Source organism: Salvia hispanica, chromosome 1, assembly GCF_029641045.1.
Source record: "Salvia hispanica isolate PSC_SH4W2 chromosome 1, Shi_PSC_v1, whole genome shotgun sequence".
Classification (NCBI taxonomy): domain Eukaryota; kingdom Viridiplantae; phylum Streptophyta; class Magnoliopsida; order Lamiales; family Lamiaceae; genus Salvia; species Salvia hispanica.
The window spans coordinates 43,644,952-43,666,256 of record NC_142692.1 but is presented as its reverse complement, the minus strand read 5'-3'; the positions used below and the strand labels follow the sequence as shown (position 1 = coordinate 43,666,256).

The 21,305-nt window shown below is 36.6% G+C and overlaps 3 protein-coding genes and 1 long non-coding RNA gene across 6 annotated transcripts; 3 read left to right on the top strand and 1 right to left on the bottom strand.

Moving 5' to 3' along the window:
- Nucleotides 1–2,253: 2,253 nt before the first annotated feature.
- LOC148933881 (uncharacterized) lies at nucleotides 2,254–3,498 on the bottom strand. Its single transcript, XM_089061907.1, has 2 exons — nucleotides 2,997–3,498; nucleotides 2,254–2,900 (listed from the first exon to the last, which is right to left on the bottom strand). The coding sequence occupies exons 1-2, from the start codon at nucleotides 3,496–3,498 to the stop codon at nucleotides 2,254–2,256; spliced, it is 1,149 nt and encodes a 382-aa protein (XP_088918033.1).
- A 3,257-nt stretch (nucleotides 3,499–6,755) lies between these two features.
- LOC125223667 (uncharacterized) lies at nucleotides 6,756–9,093 on the top strand. The gene is made up of 3 exons (XR_007176758.2): nucleotides 6,756–7,031; nucleotides 7,795–7,882; nucleotides 8,860–9,093. It is a non-coding gene; the product is annotated as an uncharacterized LOC125223667 (long non-coding RNA).
- Nucleotides 9,094–13,143: 4,050 nt separating this feature from the next.
- LOC125223665 (ARM repeat superfamily protein) lies at nucleotides 13,144–14,824 on the top strand. 2 transcript variants are annotated; one of them, XM_048126915.2, is made up of 7 exons: nucleotides 13,144–13,241; nucleotides 13,487–13,562; nucleotides 13,710–13,746; nucleotides 13,824–13,897; nucleotides 13,989–14,082; nucleotides 14,162–14,244; nucleotides 14,420–14,824. In XM_048126915.2, the coding sequence occupies exons 2-7, from the start codon at nucleotides 13,491–13,493 to the stop codon at nucleotides 14,594–14,596; spliced, it is 537 nt and encodes a 178-aa protein (XP_047982872.1). In that variant the 5' UTR covers nucleotides 13,144–13,241; nucleotides 13,487–13,490; the 3' UTR covers nucleotides 14,597–14,824. The 2 variants fall into 2 exon arrangements, with proteins under 2 accessions (XP_047982872.1, XP_088919427.1); XM_089063301.1 differs by having other exon boundaries at nucleotides 13,151–13,241; nucleotides 13,509–13,562.
- Nucleotides 14,825–17,218: 2,394 nt separating this feature from the next.
- On the top strand, nucleotides 17,219–19,969 carry LOC125223663 (serine carboxypeptidase-like 7). 2 transcript variants are annotated; one of them, XM_048126910.2, is made up of 14 exons: nucleotides 17,222–17,398; nucleotides 17,474–17,619; nucleotides 17,696–17,757; nucleotides 17,839–17,961; nucleotides 18,066–18,168; nucleotides 18,243–18,280; nucleotides 18,367–18,468; nucleotides 18,561–18,647; nucleotides 18,737–18,889; nucleotides 18,965–19,036; nucleotides 19,126–19,244; nucleotides 19,334–19,447; nucleotides 19,533–19,593; nucleotides 19,676–19,969. In XM_048126910.2, exons 1-14 carry the CDS (start codon nucleotides 17,259–17,261, stop codon nucleotides 19,757–19,759), a joined length of 1,404 nt encoding a protein of 467 aa, XP_047982867.1. In that variant the 5' UTR covers nucleotides 17,222–17,258; the 3' UTR covers nucleotides 19,760–19,969. The 2 variants fall into 2 exon arrangements, with proteins under 2 accessions (XP_047982869.1, XP_047982867.1); XM_048126912.2 differs by lacking the exons at nucleotides 19,533–19,593; nucleotides 19,676–19,969 and having other exon boundaries at nucleotides 17,219–17,398; nucleotides 19,126–19,268.
- Nucleotides 19,970–21,305: the final 1,336 nt, after the last annotated feature.

The following is a 21,305-nucleotide window of genomic DNA, read 5'->3' as shown; positions in this document are numbered from 1 at the left end:
TCAGGTTGTATGCTCACTCGCTCTAAGGGGCAACCATTAGAGTTATTCGATCCTGAGATCGAAGCATCCAACCGAAGGAGGAACGCTCAGAGAAGGCTCAACCAAGGGAGATCACTTTTGCCTCTTAAGAGAGAACCGCCTACTCCTGTTGCAGTAACAATGGCGGATAACGAAGAGAACAATGTACCACATCCAGATCTGATAGTCCAACAACTCCAATTACAACTTGCAGATGTGGTGAAACAACTAAAAGAAAAAGAGGGACAACAAACCATAGTGCCAGTGTAAATACACACATGTACGCTTACAGAGAGGTAGAGAACCCACCAATTGGCAATGATGGGATCGATGCCAATCATTTTGAGCTCAAGCTAGGATTGCTTAATATGGCCGAGGCTAATGCTTTCGCGGGGAAGGCCAATGAAGATCCCAACAAGCATCTCACTAAGTTTATTCAAATCAGTAACACGGTGAAGCTTAATGGGGTGAGAGATGAACAAATTAGACTAAGACTATTCCCATTTTCCTTGAGAAATGATGCTAGAGACCGGTACGACAGCATGGGGTCAGGATCTGTTAAAACGTGGGATGCCATGGTAGACTTATATTTGGAGAAGTACTTCCCACCCAGGGAAGTTCTAAAGAGGCAAGCAGAGATAATTCAGTTCCAGATGAAACCTCATGAGACAATCCGAGAAGCATGGGCTAGATTCAAGACACTGCTGAAAAGATGCCCCAAGCATGGTCTTCCAGGACACCAAGTCATAACTTTTTACAGGGGGTGTACTCCAGATGCAATGCGTGAACTGAATTGGAGCGCAGGATGAGCACTCCTTAAATTAGGATAGAATGATGCCATGCAAGTGATTGAGAGAGTAGCTTCCACTGATGAAGGATGGAATAATGAAAGAAACAAGTCATACAGGGTGGCCTCCGTTATAGAAGATGATAGAATAGACAAATTGTCTCAGCAGCTAGATCTTTTGACCACTCAACTGGGGATTATGGAGATGAGACAACCTGGACCAGAACTGCAAGGAGGAGTTGAAGGTGTGAACTATGTGCACCAAGGAGGAAATAATAGGAACTTCAACAACTATCGCCCAACTAAGGTGGTGGTAACTATAACAACTATGGTAACAAGGTGCATCCCAATCTCTCATGCTCTGCAACCACCGCCAGAGTTCACAGTGTCTAATGGGTTGGTAGAACAACAGAAAAAGCCTAGTACTGAAGATATCTTGGCAGCATTCATGAATCAGACTACCAAGTATATGGAGAAAACACACAAGTACATGGAGTGTAATAGTCAAAGGCTGGGGAAGGTTGAGAATGACGTGCAATGTTTGAACGTGCATATGAAGAGCATTGACACTCAGATTAGTCAAATTTCTCAAGCTGTAGGTATCCAACATCAGCCAGGTCAATTCCCAGCACAGACCATAAACAATCCCAAGGACTGCAAGACCTTAAACTTAAGGAGCGGTAAAAGCTATGAAGGACCTTCCATGCCTGTAGAGGAAAAGAAGAGTACTCCAGCGGAATATGTCAATGCAGAAGAGAATTCTAAGGGGAAGAACAAGGTAGACAGTCAGACAGAGAAAGAATCAGTGCTAGAAAAGATGCCCCCTCTGCCTATTCCTACGACAGTCAAGGTGCCCTTCCCATTTGAGATGAAGAAGAAGAAGATGGATGAACAATTTTCCAAATTTCTTGATATCTTTAGGAAGGTGCAAATCAGTATACCATTGGTGGAAGCTTTGCAAGAGATGCCAAACTATGCTAAGTTTTTGAAGGATGTTGTTAGGAGTAAAGGCTGACACTCGAATAAATCAAGCACGAGAGGTGCTGAAAGAAGTTTATCTCACACAGAAACTTGGCACAAATTGTTCAGTTAAATGCTCAAACAAAATACTCAAGAATCTGGAAGAGAAACTCTCGATTATTTTACCAAAAGGAAACTAAATGGAAATGAACACAAAAGAGAAAAACAATGAAACAAAATCCTCACAAAGGAGGCCTAATCCTCCGCAGAGGCCTACGAGAAATCTCGTCCTATGAACTGATCTTCCCAGATGATTTCTATCTCCTAAGAATCTAATATTTATAGACGATTAATGCAGCTAAACAAATCAAAATAACAAGCTTAACAAGATTGCCTATTTCTTCTCCCCATATCTTCTCCATCAGTTAGCTTGAACAAACTAACCAATCAGCTAGATTTGTGGAGCTATCATGCTGGCACCCACTTAGCTAGACTATCCGTATCAACTGCCTCACTCTCGAAACAACCTTGAGGGCCCTCAAGGTTGAGCTCAAAATCGAAACACAACACATTCTCGGTGGAGGTTCAAACACATGCTTCCCGTTAGTAGCCAGAGCATCGAACCATTGAAGATGACGCACTATATGAAGGAATTGCAGCATGACTAGACAGGAGAAAGGAACGTCAACTGCTGCATATGGGAAGCCCGGAAAGGAAACCATCGTCTGCATAGATTGGTGGCTAGCAGCGGAAACTAAACAACGCAGCAAGGAAGAGAATGGAGGTTGAAACTGCAGAATGTAAGGGTTGGAGGTGGACAACAGCGGTGCTGTCACTGGTGCTAGTGTAGGTGTAGTTGCTGGTGTAGATAGACTAGGAGGAGATGGTAGAGGCACCAAAACTGGAGGTGGAATGTGTTGTTGTGCTGCCAAAGGTGTGCACGTTTGTTGTATAGGTAGGGGTTGTTGGATGGCGTGTAGAGAATTCTCCTTGGCTGTTTTAGGTGGACTAGAGAAAAACAGCGGTGCTGTCACCGTTGCTAGTGGAGGTGGACAGGTAGGAGATGGTAGAGGCACCAAAACAGGAGGTGGAATGGGTTGTTGAACTGCCAAGAGCAGGGGCACTGTATTGATCGCTTTAATGTCGATATTAGTGTGTATTGCAGACGGGGTAATAGCTGGTATCTCCTGGCGAACAGCAACGCTCTTGGGTTTCCATGCTTCTGAATCACCAGAACGTTTCATCATTTCCTGCGCAAACTGGTCCCAAGATAGAGTGGGAATTCGTCGCATAAGGAGTTGGATCCATGGTACTGCCGGGCCTGCCAATGCTTCCATGGCAACACTCACGCGATTATCCAGTGGAATTTTAGACACCAGGAAACACTGTTCAGCCCGCGCGAGCCACACGATCGCATCGGAGCCGTCGAATGTGGGGATTGTGATTGGTGGTGTGCCACCTGAAATTTTCATGTTGGAGCCGTGCCCGTTAGATGAAACTTTAGGGAACGAACCAGTAATGCTGTTCGGATTCCCATAAAAGAAAGCAGCCCGCATTTCTGCCCTGAACCTCTCGAGTTGAGACCCCAACGCCGATACACTTTCGTCCATTTGCAGGCATTGAATTTTCAATTCATTGACCACAGTGGCCAACGTCTTCGTCCTCTTCTCCAGATTGCCGACAACCTTCTCCAAACCATCTAAAAGGGTGTATGTGGTACGCGGAGGCACCATCGTTCACCGCACCAATTGTTAGGAGTAAAGGCTGACACTCGAATAAATCAAGCACGAGAGGTGCTGAAAGAAATTTATCTCACACAGAAACTTGGCACAAATTGTTCAGTTAAATGCTCAAACAAAATACTCAAGAATCTGGAAGAGAAACTCTCGATTATTTTACCAAAAGGGAACTGAATGGAAATGAACACAAAAGAGAGAAACAATGAAACGAAATCCTCACAAAGGAGGCCTAATCCTCCGCAGAGGCCTACGAGAAATCTCGTCCTATGAACTGATCTTCCCAGATGATTTCTATCTCCTAAGAATCTAATATTTATAGACGATTAATGCAGCTAAACAAATTAAAATAACAAGCTCAACAAGATTGCCTATTTCTTCTCCCCATATCTTCTCCATCAGTTAGCTTGAACAAACTAACCAATCAGCTAGATTTGTGGAGCTATCCTGCTGGCACCCACTTGGCTAGACTATCCATATCAGATGTTATCTCCAAGAAAAGAAGGTGGGGAGAATATGAAACTGTCAATTTGACAGAGAGCTAATTCAGAAGAAACTGCCAGCCAAGCTTAAGGATCCCAGTAGCTTCACTATTTCTTGTATAGTGGGCAACAATCAAGTGGGGAGAGCATTATGTGATTTAGGGGCAAGCATTAATCTTATGCCCCTATCATTCTTCAGAAAGCTTAAGATTGGAACATTGAAGCCTACTACTATCACACTCCAAATGGTAGACAAGACGGTCACATATCCTAAAGGCATAGTGGAAGATATTCTAGTCAAAGTGAATAACTTTATCTATCCGGTCGATTTTGTTGTGCTAGATATGGAGGAGGACCAAAAGATCTCATTGATTTTGGAAAGACCTTTCCTTGCTACATGGAAGGCAATGATAGACGTGGCAAAGGGAGAGCCTACACTTCGCCTTGACAATGAGAGCATTACATTTTCCATCTACAAGGCCATGAAAGTGCATGATGATGAAGAAGTAGAGATGATAGAGCATTGCAACTATGTGCAAGTGGTGGAAGATTGTGTTGAAGGAGTGGCCGGGATCAACTCTTCACATGATCAACTTGAGCGATGCCTATTTCAATCTCTTTATTCCTCTGATATTAATGAAATAACTGATGCTAACTCTGAATTATTTGATTTTGTAGGTGCACTTGACTCCTCCGAAGAGATCCCTTGTCGTCAACAAAAATTTCTTCCATTAGGAACGAGGATGAAGAGAAAGAAAAGGAGAAAGGAAAGGGGACCAAAGTTGAGCTAAAACCATTGCCAACTCACTTGAAGTATGCATTCCTTGGAGAAAATGAAACGTATCCGGTAATTGTATCTTCTTCCCTATCTGTGTCTGAGCTTGATAAGTTGTTGAGAGTTCTTAGGAAACATAGAAGTGCTATTGGATGGTCTATTTATGACATTAAAGGGATTAGCCCGACTTTGTGCATGCATAAAATTTTGTTAGAAGAAGGGTGTAAACCTAAGGTTCAAAATCAAAGAAGACTTAATCCAATTATGCAAGATGTAGTTAGGAAAGATGTCATAAAGTGGTTAGATGCAGGAATTTGTTTATGCCATATCTGACAGTGAATGGGTTAGTTTAACTCAAGTTGTAGCTAAGAAGGGTGGTATGACAGTTGTGCAAGGAAAGAATGATGAATTGATAGCCACTAGAGTTGTGTTCGGGTGGAGAGTTTGTATTGATTATCGTGCTTTGAACGCAGCCACTAGGAAAGATCACTTCCCACTCCCTTTTATTGATCAAATGTTAGATAGGTTGGCAGGATATGAGTACTACTGTTTTCTTGATGGATATTCGGGTTATAATCAAATTTTAATTGCCCCGGAAGATCAACATAAGTCTGCATTTGTATGTCCATATGAAAATTGGTTGTATTTAGAAAAAAAAAATAACAAGAGAAAAGAAAAGAAAGAAAAAAAGAAAAAAAATGGGAAAAGAAAAAGAAAAAGAAAATAATAGTATATAGAGAATAATTCAAGGTCTTTGGAAGTTGGGAAGAAATTAGACAAAGTCTAGTTATTGTTGAGAAGTGTTTTGGTGAATGGTTGAAGTTGAAAGTGGATTGTGTAATGTCTTGGAATTTCACATCTTTTTGGGAATTTAGTCACTTTAGCCAAATATTACCCTACCTTACCAAAGAGCCTACATTATAACCTAAACAAAAGACCTTTCAGACTCTAGATTTATTGTCACACGAAGTAGAGGAGAGGTTAGACATTGAGCAAGCCTATGGTAAACCATGCATTTTTGATTGATTTGAGCGTTACTTGATATCCTATACACCTTGAGTGAAGTGAATATACACACATATATACATACCGAGTGAAGCATGAATCCAAGGTGATATACGAGTTAGTTGTAAAAGTGCATTCGACGGCTTAACTTGATAGAATTTGTATTGTGATGTGCTCCTTTATTCCGTATTATTGTGTATTTTGAGATATGGTAATAGCTACTTCTCTATGATATTGGTATTTTGACTATTTTGTGAAGAATGTGTAGAAAAAGGGTCGAAAATGAACTTAAATGGAGAAAGGAGGCAGCCGAGATGAAAAAGGACGAACTGGCGAACCGCCAGCTTCGAAGATGCCCAACCTGGAGACTCGCTAGGACAACAGCCCAAAATCGCCGAGAGCAGCTGGCAATCCGCCAGCTTCTGTAATATCCCTGAGCTAATTAGGAAAACAAAATTAGGATAATATTGGAGTTAGTATGTGTTTTACATGTATTTTACTCCCTTCGTCCACAAAAAATAGATCACTTTGTGTATGACACGGGTTTTAATATAGAATTGGAAAAGTAAGAGAGAGGAGGAGAAAAAGTAGGTAAAGTAAGAGAGATAAAGAGAAAAAGTGAGTAAAGTATGAGAGAAGGAAGAAAAAGTGGGAAAGTATGAGAGATAAACTTTTCATATTTAGAAAGTGATCTATTTTTTGTGGACGTCCCAAAATGGCAAAAGTGATCTATTTTTTGTGGACGGAGGGAGTATTGTTTAAACCAACTGGAGTAGTTTTTATATAGGAGGTCAAAAGAAATATAGTTTAATAATAGAATCGAAAGAGATAAGTAAGGAAAAAAAAAAGGGAAGATACGTGTAGTGAGGAAGGAATTTAGGGAAAATTATAAAGAAAAAGAATAAAGAAAAAGGATGGAAGGATTTTGACGAGTAATAGGGAAGTGTGTTTTTTTTAGGAAATTAGGAAGAGGAAAAAAAAAAGAATTAAAATTAGTAAATGATTTGGTTAGAATTTTGCAAGAGAAAGAAATAGCTCATATCTCTTTTCTCTCTCTCTTCCCACGCTGCTACCTTCTTCACTATAAAATTTCACAGCTTTTCTACTCCCTTCGATCAGCCACCGTGATAGCTCCGATCACTCAACCGTGAAGCATGTAGTATCCACCATCAATTCAAGCTCTCAATTTCCTCCTAGTTTTTCTCAATTTTAGAGCTGAGGTTGCAAACTCATCTCCACTTAGCTTTGCAAATTAGTTGAAATTAGAGGTTAGACTCCTCTATAACCTCCTTAATCTTGTTTCTAAGCATAGTAGTGGTGTTAATTTGATGTGATTCTTGCTGTTGGAGTCGAAATTAGGGTTTTTGAATTTGGGGATTTTGTTGCTTTGATGCTTTTGTGTAAATTGGCTATGCAATTATGCAATTGGAAGTATGTTATGACATTTAAGCATGAAAGTGATAGAAAAATCTGAGTTTGAGGGTAGTATGTGACCTTAAACTCTTGATAGTGATTTTAATGTTACTTTCTTGATGGTTTTGATATTGTATAAAGTTGGGGCTGCCTTGTGGTAAAGTTTGATGTTGATTTCTATTACATATTCAAGCTGGAAATTTTTAAAAAGGATTTGGTAAAAGAGGTTTAGTTGTTGGTTGATATCAAAAGACTTTTGGTTATGAGTTTAGCTTCAAAATGTCAAATTTTTGAGTTTAATGTTAAAATAAAGTTGCTGTCCCATATTTTGAAAATTAATTAGGTTTGGTTTATGGAGGAAAATGGAATTTTGAGGTTTATAATTTTGGGACAGCCAGGTATAGCCCTCTTTTTCCGGAGTTATTGAATAATATTATTGAATTACTTTGCTTCTTTTTGCTATAAATGAAGTTAGAAATCTTTTAACTTGCATACATATTATATTTGGCTTATTTTGTGATAAAGGGAAGAGTATGGAAAGTGAAATAGATAGATGTGATTATTTGGCTTTATTTGTGTTTATTTATAAACTGTGTATGTGATTGTTTGAAAAATTAGGTGAACCGAGTGCAAGCACAAACGATAGGGGAAAGGGGCACATCCACGGTTGACTAAACAAATAATAGAGCTTTTGTGACGTGTACAGGTAGTGTACGCGGGTTCTAGAGTTTAATCTCTTTAACTTCGAGACATATTGCTACATTTTTATATGTTTTATCTGCTTGTGCAATAGAGATTAAATATGGTTGTGTGAATGGTATAACTCAATGACATAAATGAGATATGGAAAGGTAAGATGTGGGAATTATGTTTTAAAATTGTGAATTGTTGTGATATATGATATGCAAAGTGATTTAAGTAGTTATATGTGTTCAATAATGTGAAAGTTGATATGAAATAGTTGTGTTATGCTCCATTGCTTGAGTGAATCACATGGTATAGTTGGCATGACATATGACAGCAGTACTGCACACATGTTTGATCATTCGTCTTCCGGATAACCGAAGCGATGATCCATATGATATGTTGATAGTTGATATGAGCCCTATACGGGTAATATGTGACAGATGCCTTATGATAGGCTATACGAAAGATATACAACATCTGATAGTATCTCACCAAGATGTATACATGACAGAGGCCCTCATCGGGCTACTTATAGTGTTCGTGTACCCGTGTCCATTGCTAAGCATAATTTTGGGCTGATATGTGATATGAATGTGATATCTGATTGAGAATTGATGTTCCGTGCCTTGGATAGCTGAATAGTTTTCCTAAAGCATATTGTTGATTAATTAAAGGAATTGATAGTTGTATGATATATGTTACTTCGTGCCATATGGTTTTGATTGATCGATGGTAAATGGTTGCATTTGAAAGTATCATCATGACTAATATATTGTGTTTGTTGTATCAAGATAGTTTGGGAGATATTATATAAAGTGTTAGCAAACTATAATAGACTTTGAAAGGAAAATTGAACAGATATTGCATAGCATTCCAAGTTATAATTTGATATTTTGTGTAAGTGATATCGATTGAAGTCTTTCGAGATTGATTTCTGGAATGCGTTTACACTACGAGCTTGTTGAAGCTCACCCCCATTTTTTCTCCCTCCTGCAGAGTTTAGAAGCGAGTGATCTCGCTCGTGGGTAGCTGCATGTGTCAAGTCACTACCCTCCTTTTTGCTGGTACAGTTGGAGTTCTCACGTGGAATGCTTAGGCTAACTTTTGATTGTATATAGTTGGTTTGGAGATGTAAGGTTATGTAACCTTCTTTTGCTAATGGGATTGTAAATAATTGTCGAAGCATGTTATCGTTACTTTGTTATGTATAGTAGTAACTGGTTGTGCTAACAGGTTTAGTTATGCTGAGTGTTTGCAAAAAGAAAAAAAAAAGTTATACAGGTTAAATAGACAGGTTTTAGTTTATCGATCGTACCGAGATGTGACACCACTTATTTAGTTAAAATTAACCAAGTAAGGGGTGTTACAGCTTCACCATACAACGAACCTGGCGACCCGCCAGGTTCGGCCGACAGTTCAAAACAAGGAAAGTTCGAGCCCTATTTAACCTAATATGCTTGAGACCCCTTGTTGGCATAGTTAGGAAGTTAGTTGAGCATAGGATAGTTGTTATCGATCCCGTAGGATTCTACCCTTCTCATCTTTTATCTACATCCGTTTTCTTATTTGCTTTTAGTTCTCTAGTTGTTTTTAATTGTTTTTACCTTGCTTTTAAGTAGATTTAGAAAACTCAAACTTTCCGATTCATCTAGATAGTAGTTGAGGTTGGTTCGTGGTAATTAGGTTAACACTGATTGTCTCTGTGGATACGATACTCTTTGCTTACTATTTGCTACATTAGCCCCGTACACTTGCGAGTATACTTGTATTAAAAATAAGTTGAGACGGTAGAATTATTCACAAAATGTGCTACGATAAGAATTTCGAAGGTGCCAAAAATTTAAAATAATTGACTATTCACTCACCGAATGTAATGTCATGTGAATCATCGTTTAACATTTGTCTATTTTTAAATGGAAATAATTGTGCATCAATTGTGAGTACAAACAGAGAGCGATAGAAACCAAACCCCATTTACTAGCATTTGTCATTGAATGCAAAAAGATAAATGAGATATTTAACTTGGAGTACTCCTTCCGTCCTGATATAAGTAAAATACTTTTTTTGGGTACGATATTTGAAAGAGTTAGAGTGCAGAGAGTTAAGTATGAGAGAGAGAAAAGTAGGGGAGTGACGAGAGAATAAAGTAGGTGTGGGGTATAAAATAAGAGAAGAGATTTTTTGTTAAAAAGAAAAATGGATCACTTATGGTACTGGGATATCCCAAAAAGGAATGTGACTCGGTTATCTTGGGATAGAGGGAGTATAAGATATGAATGGTGTTTTGAATAATTATTACTTCATCTATCCTCCATTAATTAACACTGTTTGATTTAGCACGAGTTTTAGGAGATATAGTGGAAAGTAGGTGGAAAAAGTTCGTAGAGTGAGATCCTATTTTTATATATTAATTATATACTCCATCAGACACTGAAAATTTGTCACTTATTTCATTTTCTCGTCCCTAAAAATTTGTCACTTTTCACTTTTACTATTTTTGGTAGTAAACCCCATATTCCACTAACTCATTTATACTCACGTTTTATTATAGAACTAATATATAAATTGATAGGCTAGTTTTTGTCACTTGAATTTGATCACTTTTCGCACTCTTTTGTTGAATACTATATGCATGAGAAGATGCTATTTAATTTGGCAGGGAATTGAGCTTATAATTCAGAGGCATTGTAGAAAGACATTTATAGTTGAGTGATGCAAAAAGTGCAATAATTTGAAGTATAATTTGAAGTAGTCGAAAGAATGGCAAACTGCCCAAGTTGTCAGCTTGGCCAACCTGGACTCGACGGGAAAACTGCATGAAGTCATTTGAGCACAATTACAAGACCGCTTCCTTTTGTGGCACGTGTCCATCTTCGTCTAAGGCATGAGAAAAGGGAATTATCTTTTGTTAAAAAAACAATACTTAACTTAGCTTGAGACCAACTACCACGAATTTCCATCTATCATCTTTAGTTTTAGTAGTAGCTGACTCTCTCTCTAGAAACATACTCTCTTCATTACAGAACAACCATCATCTTTTTGCTCATCATGGGGTGAAGTTGTAGTTTGTTTGTAGTGGTTAAATGCTCTAGTTCTTTTGTAGCACTTGTTTTGGTTTTACTTTTGCTAACATCTCAACTCTATAGTTAAGAGTGTTGGCCTTATTTTGCTGCATATTGAAGTAGTAGTTATTGCTCTAAGTTCTTGTGTATTTATTGCTCTTGTTGTTTAGTTGTGTTGGGAATTGATAGTTAGTTGCTTAGTGCATTTAATTTTCGGTTTTGCTTGTTATAATTTAGTTGTGAGCTTGAGTTTATATTTACTTCTAAATCTTATTTCAGTTTGTGTTCAAGGATTTTGAAGAAAAAGAAAGCACCAAAAAAATATTTATTCTTGTTTGAATGTTTAGGTTTTAGCTTGTTGTTTAGCTCTAGGGTTTGTTACTTTCTTGTTAGTCAAAACTTCTTTCGAGCTTTTAAATCAGTTTATCTAGCTTATTTCCTTGATTGTGTTTGAATTTTGTGGAAGAAAACGCAAAGGAAAAACGTGTATGCAAGATTGCCGGTTGATTTCGTGATTTTTGCCGTCTAGTTGGGTTCGATTTGCATGTTTTGCATGGTTCATGTTGGTCTTGTTTTTTAGCATTTCTTTCACCATGTTTAAGTGTTCTTAAGCTTCTTTAACTTCTTCAACGAGCCTTTAATTTTCAGCTTTTAATTTGATGTTTTGTATGCATATGTTTTGGAAGTTTAATGAATTGATTTTGTGTTTTTAAGGTTTAGGTAATTGTGTGTCAGCCATTTTTCTTTTCCTTCCTCATTTCTTGCGTGTGATGGGAGTGGAATTAGAGAGTTAGGATCACGTTTTAGTAATCAAATTGTTTAACCATTATTAGTTGAAGTATTTTTGTCCATTGGTTTTGCACATTGGACAATAGAAATTAAGGGAACACAAAATACTAACACCTTTTCGCATCGAGTTTCTCTCTCTTTTCTCACTAAGTAGAATCTGATTTGTGCACTCTTTCACCACTTTAGCCTCCATTTCACATTCAGTTTTCAGATACACTTTTAGACCACTTTTTTGGGAGTCATTTTCCTAGTTTTTATAACATTTCTAGCTCCCCTTGGTGAGACTTTTTGTTTTATTTTTAGCTTTTAACTTAGTTCTTTTGCTTCTGAATTTAGTAAATTGTTGCAAGTTGCTGCTTTGTTTTTATGTCTAAAAAATTCTAATTTCCGCCACAGTTTGAGTTATTCAGTTTGTCATCTTAGCCTAATTGGAACTTTGGAATTTGGGCCATGAGAAGACATGGGCCAAAATTTAGGGCCTAAGAAATCTCATAGTACTCATTGTAGGCATCTGAACTCTTCTTTACCTTGTTTGTAATCTTAAATTTTTGTTTCACTCCTTTAGATGTTCTAAGGGCGTTATTGGCAACTTATGAGCATTGAACGACATGCGTAAGAGAAAACGCACGGTGTGCTTACATGCCGTAGCGTGTAAAAACACGTTACAACACATGTTGTCCTCTTCTCGTACGATGAATATGGAGCATGAATCTTTTCAAAAAATTACTAGATGCCAATCAAAATCAGAATAAAAAAACTTCTTTTTCTATTTGTCAAAGTGTGCGTTCAACCTTTTATTCTACTCCCTTCGTTTCGCCATAGTTCTGACGAAACTTTTCGCACAGAGTTTTAGAAATGAATATTGGATGTGTTAAATAAATAGATATAAAAGTAAAATAGAGAGAATGAAGTATAAAGTAAATAAAGTAGAGAGAATAAAGTATAAAGTAAATAAAGTAGAGAGAATAAAGTAAGAAAGAGAAAAAAGTTACCATATATAGAAATGACTCAACTGTGAAGAAACTTCCCGGAATGAAAAATGACTCAACTATGGCGAAACGGAGGGAGTACTAGTACTTACATTATTTTAATTTCCCGATCGTTTATAAATATCACATTTTATTCGCATTCATTTTTAACATTATTAAAAAATGAAATTTTGTGCATGAATACGACAACTAAAAAAAGTTAAAATTTCATAATTTAATGCTCCCTCTGTATTTTCTCTACATTATTTTCTCTTATTTTATCATTTCTCCACTTTAACTATTTATTATCATTTTATAAAACGAGTGCAGAAACGGAAGTGTGACTCCCAACGGAGGATGGAGGGAGTATTACGTTTTCAAAGATAATTTAACTGGATTTCATATTTAAATAGTAGCTATTTTCGAAAATTAATAATGTTTGAGCCCATAATTAATTCAATTAAATTAAGCCCATTCAATTCATATAATGAAATTAAACGCCGCGCTCTTCTTCTTCCCGACGCCTCTGCACATCCGTCGCCGCTTCTTTCTCTTCCAGGTATGTCTCTATCTTCCTACAGTGTTTCTTCCACTCACAGAATTCTGCAAATGCATATTTATTGGTTGATTTGCAATTTTCCAAAAATATTTGCAGTTCAAACGCATATACTGTAGCAAAACGAAAAAAATGATAAATTGGGATAATTGAGCTTACATTTTAACAAATTGAAGATGTAGCATTTCATGTTAATGCTAAATGCAATCTGTATTGCGCTTTTGAACATTTTGGATGATGTGTTACAGCAACATGTTTACCAATGATCAGAGACAAAAGGAGCGCACCGGAAAATATGGATCTCCGAGATTGCAATATCTTCAGGTCAGTTTCCTATCTCAATCAAATGTTAATTTTGCCCTAGAATTGTTCAATTTTTCTAATTTATCGTGTATTTAAGGAGTATGATCAATTGTCAATTGATGGGGACTAGGTTTTAGGGCTTTAGCTTTCTACATTTCTGTGCCACAGGAACTGGTTGCACAATTTCAAAATGCATCTGATGAAGGTATGAGATATCAATCAATTGTTTCATGTATTTGAACTCCAATCAGCATTTAATAATTTGTGGTGATGATAATGCAGAAACAAAAGAGAAAGTTGTTGCTAGTTTGGGGAACTTTGCTTATGATCCTTATAATTATACATTCTTCCGTCAGGTTTGTGTTTTTATTGTGTTCGGTTTAGTTTATTAGTGAAACGGATCTCGTATTGGTGACACGAGCAACTGTTCTTTTTTTCGTTGAGCAGCTAAATGTTTTGGAGCTTTTTCTGGACTGCCTAACTGAGTCCAATGAGAGGCTTGTGGAGTTTGCAGTCGGAGGAATTTGCAATGCTTGTGCAGGTGTGGTTGGACGCTATGTAGTTATCATTTTTTTCCCGTTGCAACGATTTCTCGTTTAGAATTCTTTTCCAAATTGCAGATCCAACAAATGCTGCGGTTGTCATCCAATGCGACGGTATTCCTCTTGTCATCCAATGCTTATCGAGCCCTGTTAGAAACACGGTAAATCTTCTTTGAGCTCTTAACACATACTACTATACATTATTTGCTCCACCGTCATCAATAAAAAGATTCCATTCAAGATTGTTTTGGAGCTTTGAGCTCGATTTGATGGCTCTCGTCTCAATGTAGTTAAGGTTATGTTCATCGAGAAGTTCCTTAAAACGCTTGTATGCAGGTGAATTACGCAATTGGATCTCTGTACTATCTGTGTAGTAGTGCAAAGGCTGAGGATGAAATTTTGAAACCAGAGGTAGTGGATGCTATGAAAAGGTTTACAGCAGCTGGTGCGAGCTTTAGCAATCCAGCACGGGCGTTCTTGGATAGGTACGTTACGTCTCTCAACGAAAAATAGGCTTGTGTTACAGCATGTAAGTATAGCAGATAAGTTTAGTTTCACATCTCCTGAATTTTTGAGCTTGTAAGTTGGAAATTATGATCCTACATGACATGAATGAGAGCAAGAGGCTTATCAGATGAGAAATCATGAAGATTATTTTCTTTTCTTCTAAAACATTTCATTTTGTATATTTTTTTATTGTAAAATGTGAAAATTTATTGGAAAGATACATTTCTGTGTTAATTGAGGTGACAAAAGTCACACAATTCTACATAAGGTTTATAAATTCTTGCCAAATTTCTATAGAACACCTTTTTTTATGGGTGTTTATCTCAAAATCATAGAAAAGGAAAGTGGATTTGTCTCAACTCTTAAATGATGATGTGATGGAGCTGCTTACTAATTCTGCTGGGCCCCTCTTGGGGAACCAAACATTTAATCAAATATTAAATATTAATAGCGAAATATATGCATGACATGACACACATGAATTTTCTGGGTAAATAGAAAAAAAAACTTGGTTCAAATTTTAGTTTATCACATAAAAAAATGGCTGATTAAATCATAATTTTAATGATTTTATGAATTGTTCCATGAATTTGAATTTAGAGAAAATTGGGCATGACATGGACGTAGGGAACGTTGCAACCCATGTGATTGTGCGTGAATTGAACGGTGATTCAGCTCTATTAAATCATAACTTAAACGATTGTGAAGAAGAACGGAAGGAACACAATTTCAACCTCTTTTTTTGTAAAAGACGTAAAGCTGGAGTGGAACGATGTCGCTAATAATTTATTCCACATCATACCTTCCTGATGTCCACGTCGCACTCAATTATATTTTCCAAATCCAAATTCATGGGACAATTAAGAAAATTAGTCAAATTATAATTTAATCGGCCATTTTATACAATTATGAGATAATACATAAGAATTTGATCAAACTTGTGTCTTTTTTTTTTCTTACCCTAAATTTTTCATGCATCCAGCTTGCAAATAAAATCAAATAAGTGGGACAGTTAATAAGCATGAAGTACCACTAATTTAAGTCGAATTTTTCAAACCCAAAAATTTCAAACCTAAAACAACTATTCCCTCCGTCCACCATTTAGAGAGTCCTTCTGATTCAGCACGAGTTTTAAAAATTTGTTTAACGTTATGAAGAAAAGTAAAAGGAGAAAGTGAGTGGAATGTGGTATCTATTTAAATTGTGAGTGTGAAAAGTTGGTGGAATGTGGAGTCAACATACTAAATGTAGAATAAAAGTAAATGTTTCTATAAATCATGGACAACAAAAGGAGTACTCCCTCCATTCCACAATAGATGTCACATTTTCCTTTTTAGTTTGTCCCACAAAAGATGTCACATTTTCTCTTTTAGAAAAAGTTTCCTCTCACATCAATTGTAAAATTGTATTTTTTCTCATTATTTAACACATAAAACAACATCTCTTAAAATCTCATATCATTTTCTAAATGAGTCATCTTCGTTGAGGCGGAGGGAGTAAAATGATTCTTTGAACGGGGGAAGGAGGGAGTACTCCACTGCTACATTAAATAATTGTTCATTGATATACTGTAGCATCGTAACAAAGAGTATACCATCATGATATACGTAATCAGACAGATTGAGATTGAAACCAAATCATAGATAATAGCGTGACAGCGTCAGTAATTCAATTCAAAGCTTAATTCTTATCTTTCTCCTTTTGTCCCGAGCTACCTATTTTTCTCTTTTCGTATTTGATTGAATTGCAAAAAGATTCCCACAACGTTAGAGGGAAAAAATACTAACAAAATATAAAATGTTGCAAAACAATTAGAGCCGTTAAAAATGATTCAACATTACCCAATCTTGAGCTGGTAAATCACATCGCAAAAGTTTAGTAGGCAGTCTTTTATGTCAAAAAAAGCTCTAGTGCACTTGCACGGTGTGCACACTCTTCTTCTCCTTTCCGTTGCCTCCATTGCAATCTACTCGCTTGTCTTCTTGAGCTCACCACGCGCTGGGCCCAAGACTAGCTCAACTTTTAAATGGAGTTGGTGGCAAAATGTCATCACAAAAAATGCCATGGGTGAAACAATAATTGTGGACCTTTTGTCCATATTTAAAGACATAATTATATGCTACTCAAATATTCCTTTTGTTTAAATAATTGAAGCAGCCTTAAAATCAAATCTGCAATAAAATCTTTTGAAGCAGAACAAATGTTAATATAAAATTGATAAATTAGAAGAGATCAAAAGAAATGAGTATAAATTGAAAATGATAGTATCTTCTACTTTTAGTAGACGGATAAAAAGACAAAAATATATATATATATATTTTTATTTAATCATAGGTGTACCGAACCCGTCTTTTAGCAGAATTCGACTAATCCTATTCGACCGAACTTGCGGATTAAGGCCGAAAGTCTTCTAGCAGGTGACGGAGTTTGAACCTGTAACCTCATGATCACCACGTCTCCACGTGCTGCCTAAAAAATTTATTTTTAGACAAAAGGAGTCTTAATTGCACCGAAAGAAGATAAAAATGTAATATGTTAAATAATGGATAGTGATGTTTTGACAATTTAGCCCTTTGATTAGGATAATATGATAATATCACATGATCTTTTTAAGTAGCTGCCGATGTTTGATAATAGAAATATTAAGACACGTTGAAATTTCACGACCATGAGGTGGAGAGACATGAAGCCATTTTTGTTGCATTTGCTTGTTGCTTTGCTTGTCGGAATCAAGTGTGGTGCTTCACAATCAATCGTGGAAACCCTCCCCGGCTACGACGGAGCTCTGCCTTTCAAACTCGAAACAGGGTCTCTCCATTTCTCAATTCACTCTGTTTTCCTCTATTTAATTGGAATGAATTGATGTTGTTTTGTGGGATTCAGATATATTAGTGTGGGAGAGGATGATGAAGTTCAGCTTTTTTACTACTTCATCGAGTCCGAAAACGACCCAGCTAGAGACCCTTTGCTCCTCTGGCTCAACGGCGGCCCCGGTTGCTCTGCCTTTTCCGGCCTCGTTTATGAAATCGGTCTTTATCGTATGCTTTTAAGGTGACACCAGTTGGATTTTGGTTCTGATTAATTCTCCTTAATGCTAATTTGTAGGCCCACTTGCCTTTGATGGAAGCTTTCCTTCTTTCCTATTGAACCCATATTCATGGACTAAGGTTACTTACAATTATTGCTACATTCATTATCTCTTGATTGATTTCATCCATTTTATTTGATGGTGGTTATGATGATGCTAGGTTGCCAACATTATATTCCTAGATTACCCTGCTGGAACTGGATTCTCATATTCCAACAATGCAACAACCTTCCCGATCTCCGACACAAATGCAACTCTACATAATTACTCATTTCTACGCAAGGTTGCTCTTCGATCGTTTTAGCTGCTTTTTTGCATCTTTGTTGTTGATGGAAGCTTACCTTCATTTTCTGGTTTCACTGTCATTTTTTGGAAAAACAAGTATAGTGGTTGTTAGCTCATCCTGAGTTTATCAAGAATCGTCTCTATGTTTCGGGTGACTCTTATGGTGGCAAGATTGTTCCTATGGTTGCTCTTGAAATAGCTAAAGGTAGTTACTTTTCACATAAATATGCTTACGGTTTGTTTATTTCCTCATCAAAATTTTAAGTCGAAAACTTGCAGGCAATGAAGCTGGAATAGAGCCAATAATGTCTCTCAAAGTAATGGGAGTTCTTGATATCTTATTTCCTTCTTTATTTGTTTTCTTGTCATTGGTTTCTATGGCTAATTTATGGAATGGGAATAGGGTTATATTATTGGGAATCCACTGACATATGAAGATCAGGATATGAATGAAAAGATACCTTATGCTCATAGAGTGGCACTCATTTCAGACAAACAATTTGAGGTGCTTTTGTTGTCTATTTGCATATTTAAATTAGTGTTGGAGTATTTTTTTTTCCTTTGCTTGATCTTCCATATCTTGAATAATGATTTCAGCGAGCAAGAGTCAGCTGTAACGGAGAGTATGAGAATCCAGATCCACATAACATTGAATGTTCATTTGCTCTTTATAGCATCAATCAGGTATACATCATTCAACACAATTTCCTTACAAAAATGCCATTTGGTTTTGATGTTTTACACAATGGTGATGGCCTTTTCATCAAGTGCAGTGCACCAAGGTTATCAATGGAGCTCATATTCTAGAGCCAAAATGCAAATTCCTATCACCAAAACCAAGTGGTTCTAGAAAGTTCCAACCGTCTATGGTAGATGATCCAATCGATATCCTATCCCTCTCCAGCGGAAATAAACTAACATGCCGTGTATTACTCCACTCTGCCTATCACATTGTCTACATGTCATCATTGAGGTTAACCCAAAGCTGTCATGTTTTGCAGAATATGAGATATGCGACCTCCTACACGTGGGCTAATGACGAAACTGTGAGAGATGCTCTGCACATCAGAGAGGTACAAAACATGACCCCACTTTTTGAATTTGAGTATAACACATTATTAAGATGTTGTTGTGCTTAAAAATTAATCAATCAATCAATCAGGGGACGGTACCTGATTGGACGAGATGTAACAAGAGCTTGAGCTACGAATATGACATAGAAAGTGTTGTCGAGTATCATCAAAATCTGAGTGATAGAGGCTTCCAAGCCTTGGTGTATAGGTGACCTCAAAATTTGATCCCACGGTCTGTAAACTCATGTATATTTTTTTGACAACTTTAGTGAAGCTATAAGCACCTCCTTGTTACAGTGGCGATCACGACATGGATATACCTTACATGGCCACGTTGAAATGGATACGCCAACTGAATTTGTCCGTGTATGATGAGTGGAGGGCGTGGAACGTTGATGGTCAAGTTGCAGGGTGATTTTTTCTGTTGTAACAACTTATGATTGATGATTGAAGTACAAATCTCATTGTTCAACCTTGTGTGTTATGTGATTTGCAGATACACTGAGCTATACAAGAGTAAGATCAAGGAGGCTTACCTCATGTTTGCTACAGTCAAGGCAAGAAAAATAATATAATTTGTAATGAAGTAAAATATTAGTAGTGCTATCATATTTTTATGGTTGCCCTGCATGTATGCAGGGGGCAGGGCATACGGCACCAGAATACAAGCCTCGGGAGTGTTTAGAAATGTTAAGAAGATGGTTATCTCTCTTCCCACTCTAAATTCTCTCACATCTTCATTTCTGTAATAATTTTCCATTCTTGCTTGGATTAAAGCACGTGGGATTTTCTATTCATGTTTTTGTATGTTTTGGTTTCTATCTTTGTACCCATTAGCACAAGTTACTTTTTTCTTGTGTTGAAGCATAGTCGTTACAGTCTTTTTGTATTTTTACAATCTCATATTCATACATAAATATCACATTTTCCTCACGCTTCATTCGTACCATGATTCTGTTTTCTTCAAAACAATGGACGTGAGACTCAAAAAGAATGAATGTGACTAAATTTATTGTGTAATAAATACTACTACTAATACTAGCTTTTAAGGTATCATTATTAACAAAATTCACTACCATATGATCTTCGAATGTGCCAAAATTCGAAAATAATTGGACGCAACAGAGAACACGTCTGAATGTGTTAGAAAAGGAAGATATTGTGATTGAAATCAATTGTTTCATAGAATAGGATTATTCTTCTCCCTTGTACAAGACATACCATGTATAGTGTCTTCAATAGAATAATCATCTCATTCTATATAAACCATATTCTATGTCTTCTTCTATATCATTTAACATGGTATTAGAGTAGTTATTAGAGTGGGTTACCGATTGTAGGTCAAATTTAATTAATCTAACAGAATATTGGGTTGAAACTAAAAAAATGACCGACCCAATAGTATGTCTGGACTTAAAATTAGGGTCAATGATCCAATCGATTTGAAAATTTTTGGGTCATCCGTCCAATTGATCAAGAAAAAGTTCAACCCCTCCAAGGTTTGCCTTGTAGGGTTTGAGGGAGGGTGTTGGCAATTGAAACTAAAGAATAAGATATAACTATTCCACATTAGTTTTAAAAGAAAACCGAAACTAAGGATATAAATCTCATAGGTCACTACTCCTAGTCTCCTATCACCAATTAGTTTTGGGTTAGAACCTATGTATTTCTCTTTTAAGTCATGAAAACTACTGTTTATTTTGTTGATTTCAAACCACGTGAAAAACAAATATTTCAAAAATATAGAGCCTATATTTTTGAGCTATAGTTGGATTTGGTGCTAATTAGAAGAATATTTAAAGTTAATTTGTAGCTCTACTGGCCTTTGATTTTGAGAAGTTTGATGGAAGCTTACCTACTTTGGTATTGAACCCATATTCTTGGACTAAGGTTTGATAAATTCATTGATTCTTGATTTCCATTCTTGAATTTATCCACCTTACATCATGATGGTGTTGTTGATGGTGTTAGGTTGCCAACATTATATTCATAAATTATAGATTACCTTGTTGGAGCTGGATTCTCATATTCCAACACTACAAGAGGCTACTCTTCCTCCGACACTAATTCAACCCAACATAATTACACATTTTTACGCAAAGTTGCTTTTGCTTTACATGTTTTTTTCATTTTCTTTTTTGTTTAGAAGTGTAGTGAAGGAGTATGATGTTGGAATTTTGGGCTTCCACATGATTAATTTAATGTGTATGACTATCTTTCAGTTGATCAATTAAAGTGATCCAATAAAAATTAAGGTTTGGGTTAAAGT

Coding starts and splice junctions, on each gene's coding strand:
- LOC125223663 (XM_048126910.2), top strand. CDS start 17,259: ATGAGGTGGAGAGACATGAAGCCATTTTTGTTGCATTTGCTTGTTGCT. Junction 18,890..18,964: donor GAAATAAACTAACATGCCGT/GTATTACTCCAC, acceptor CATGTTTTGCAG/AATATGAGATATGCGACCTC. Junction 19,037..19,125: donor ATGCTCTGCACATCAGAGAG/GTACAAAACATG, acceptor TCAATCAATCAG/GGGACGGTACCTGATTGGAC.
- LOC125223665 (XM_089063301.1), top strand. CDS start 13,170: ATGAAATTAAACGCCGCGCTCTTCTTCTTCCCGACGCCTCTGCACATC. Junction 13,242..13,508: donor GCCGCTTCTTTCTCTTCCAG/GTATGTCTCTAT, acceptor ACCAATGATCAG/AGACAAAAGGAGCGCACCGG. Junction 14,245..14,419: donor CGAGCCCTGTTAGAAACACG/GTAAATCTTCTT, acceptor GCTTGTATGCAG/GTGAATTACGCAATTGGATC.
- LOC148933881 (XM_089061907.1), bottom strand. CDS start 3,498: ATGGTGCCTCCGCGTACCACATACACCCTTTTAGATGGTTTGGAGAAG. Junction 2,901..2,996: donor GGAAATGATGAAACGTTCTG/GTGATTCAGAAG, acceptor TCGACATTAAAG/CGATCAATACAGTGCCCCTG.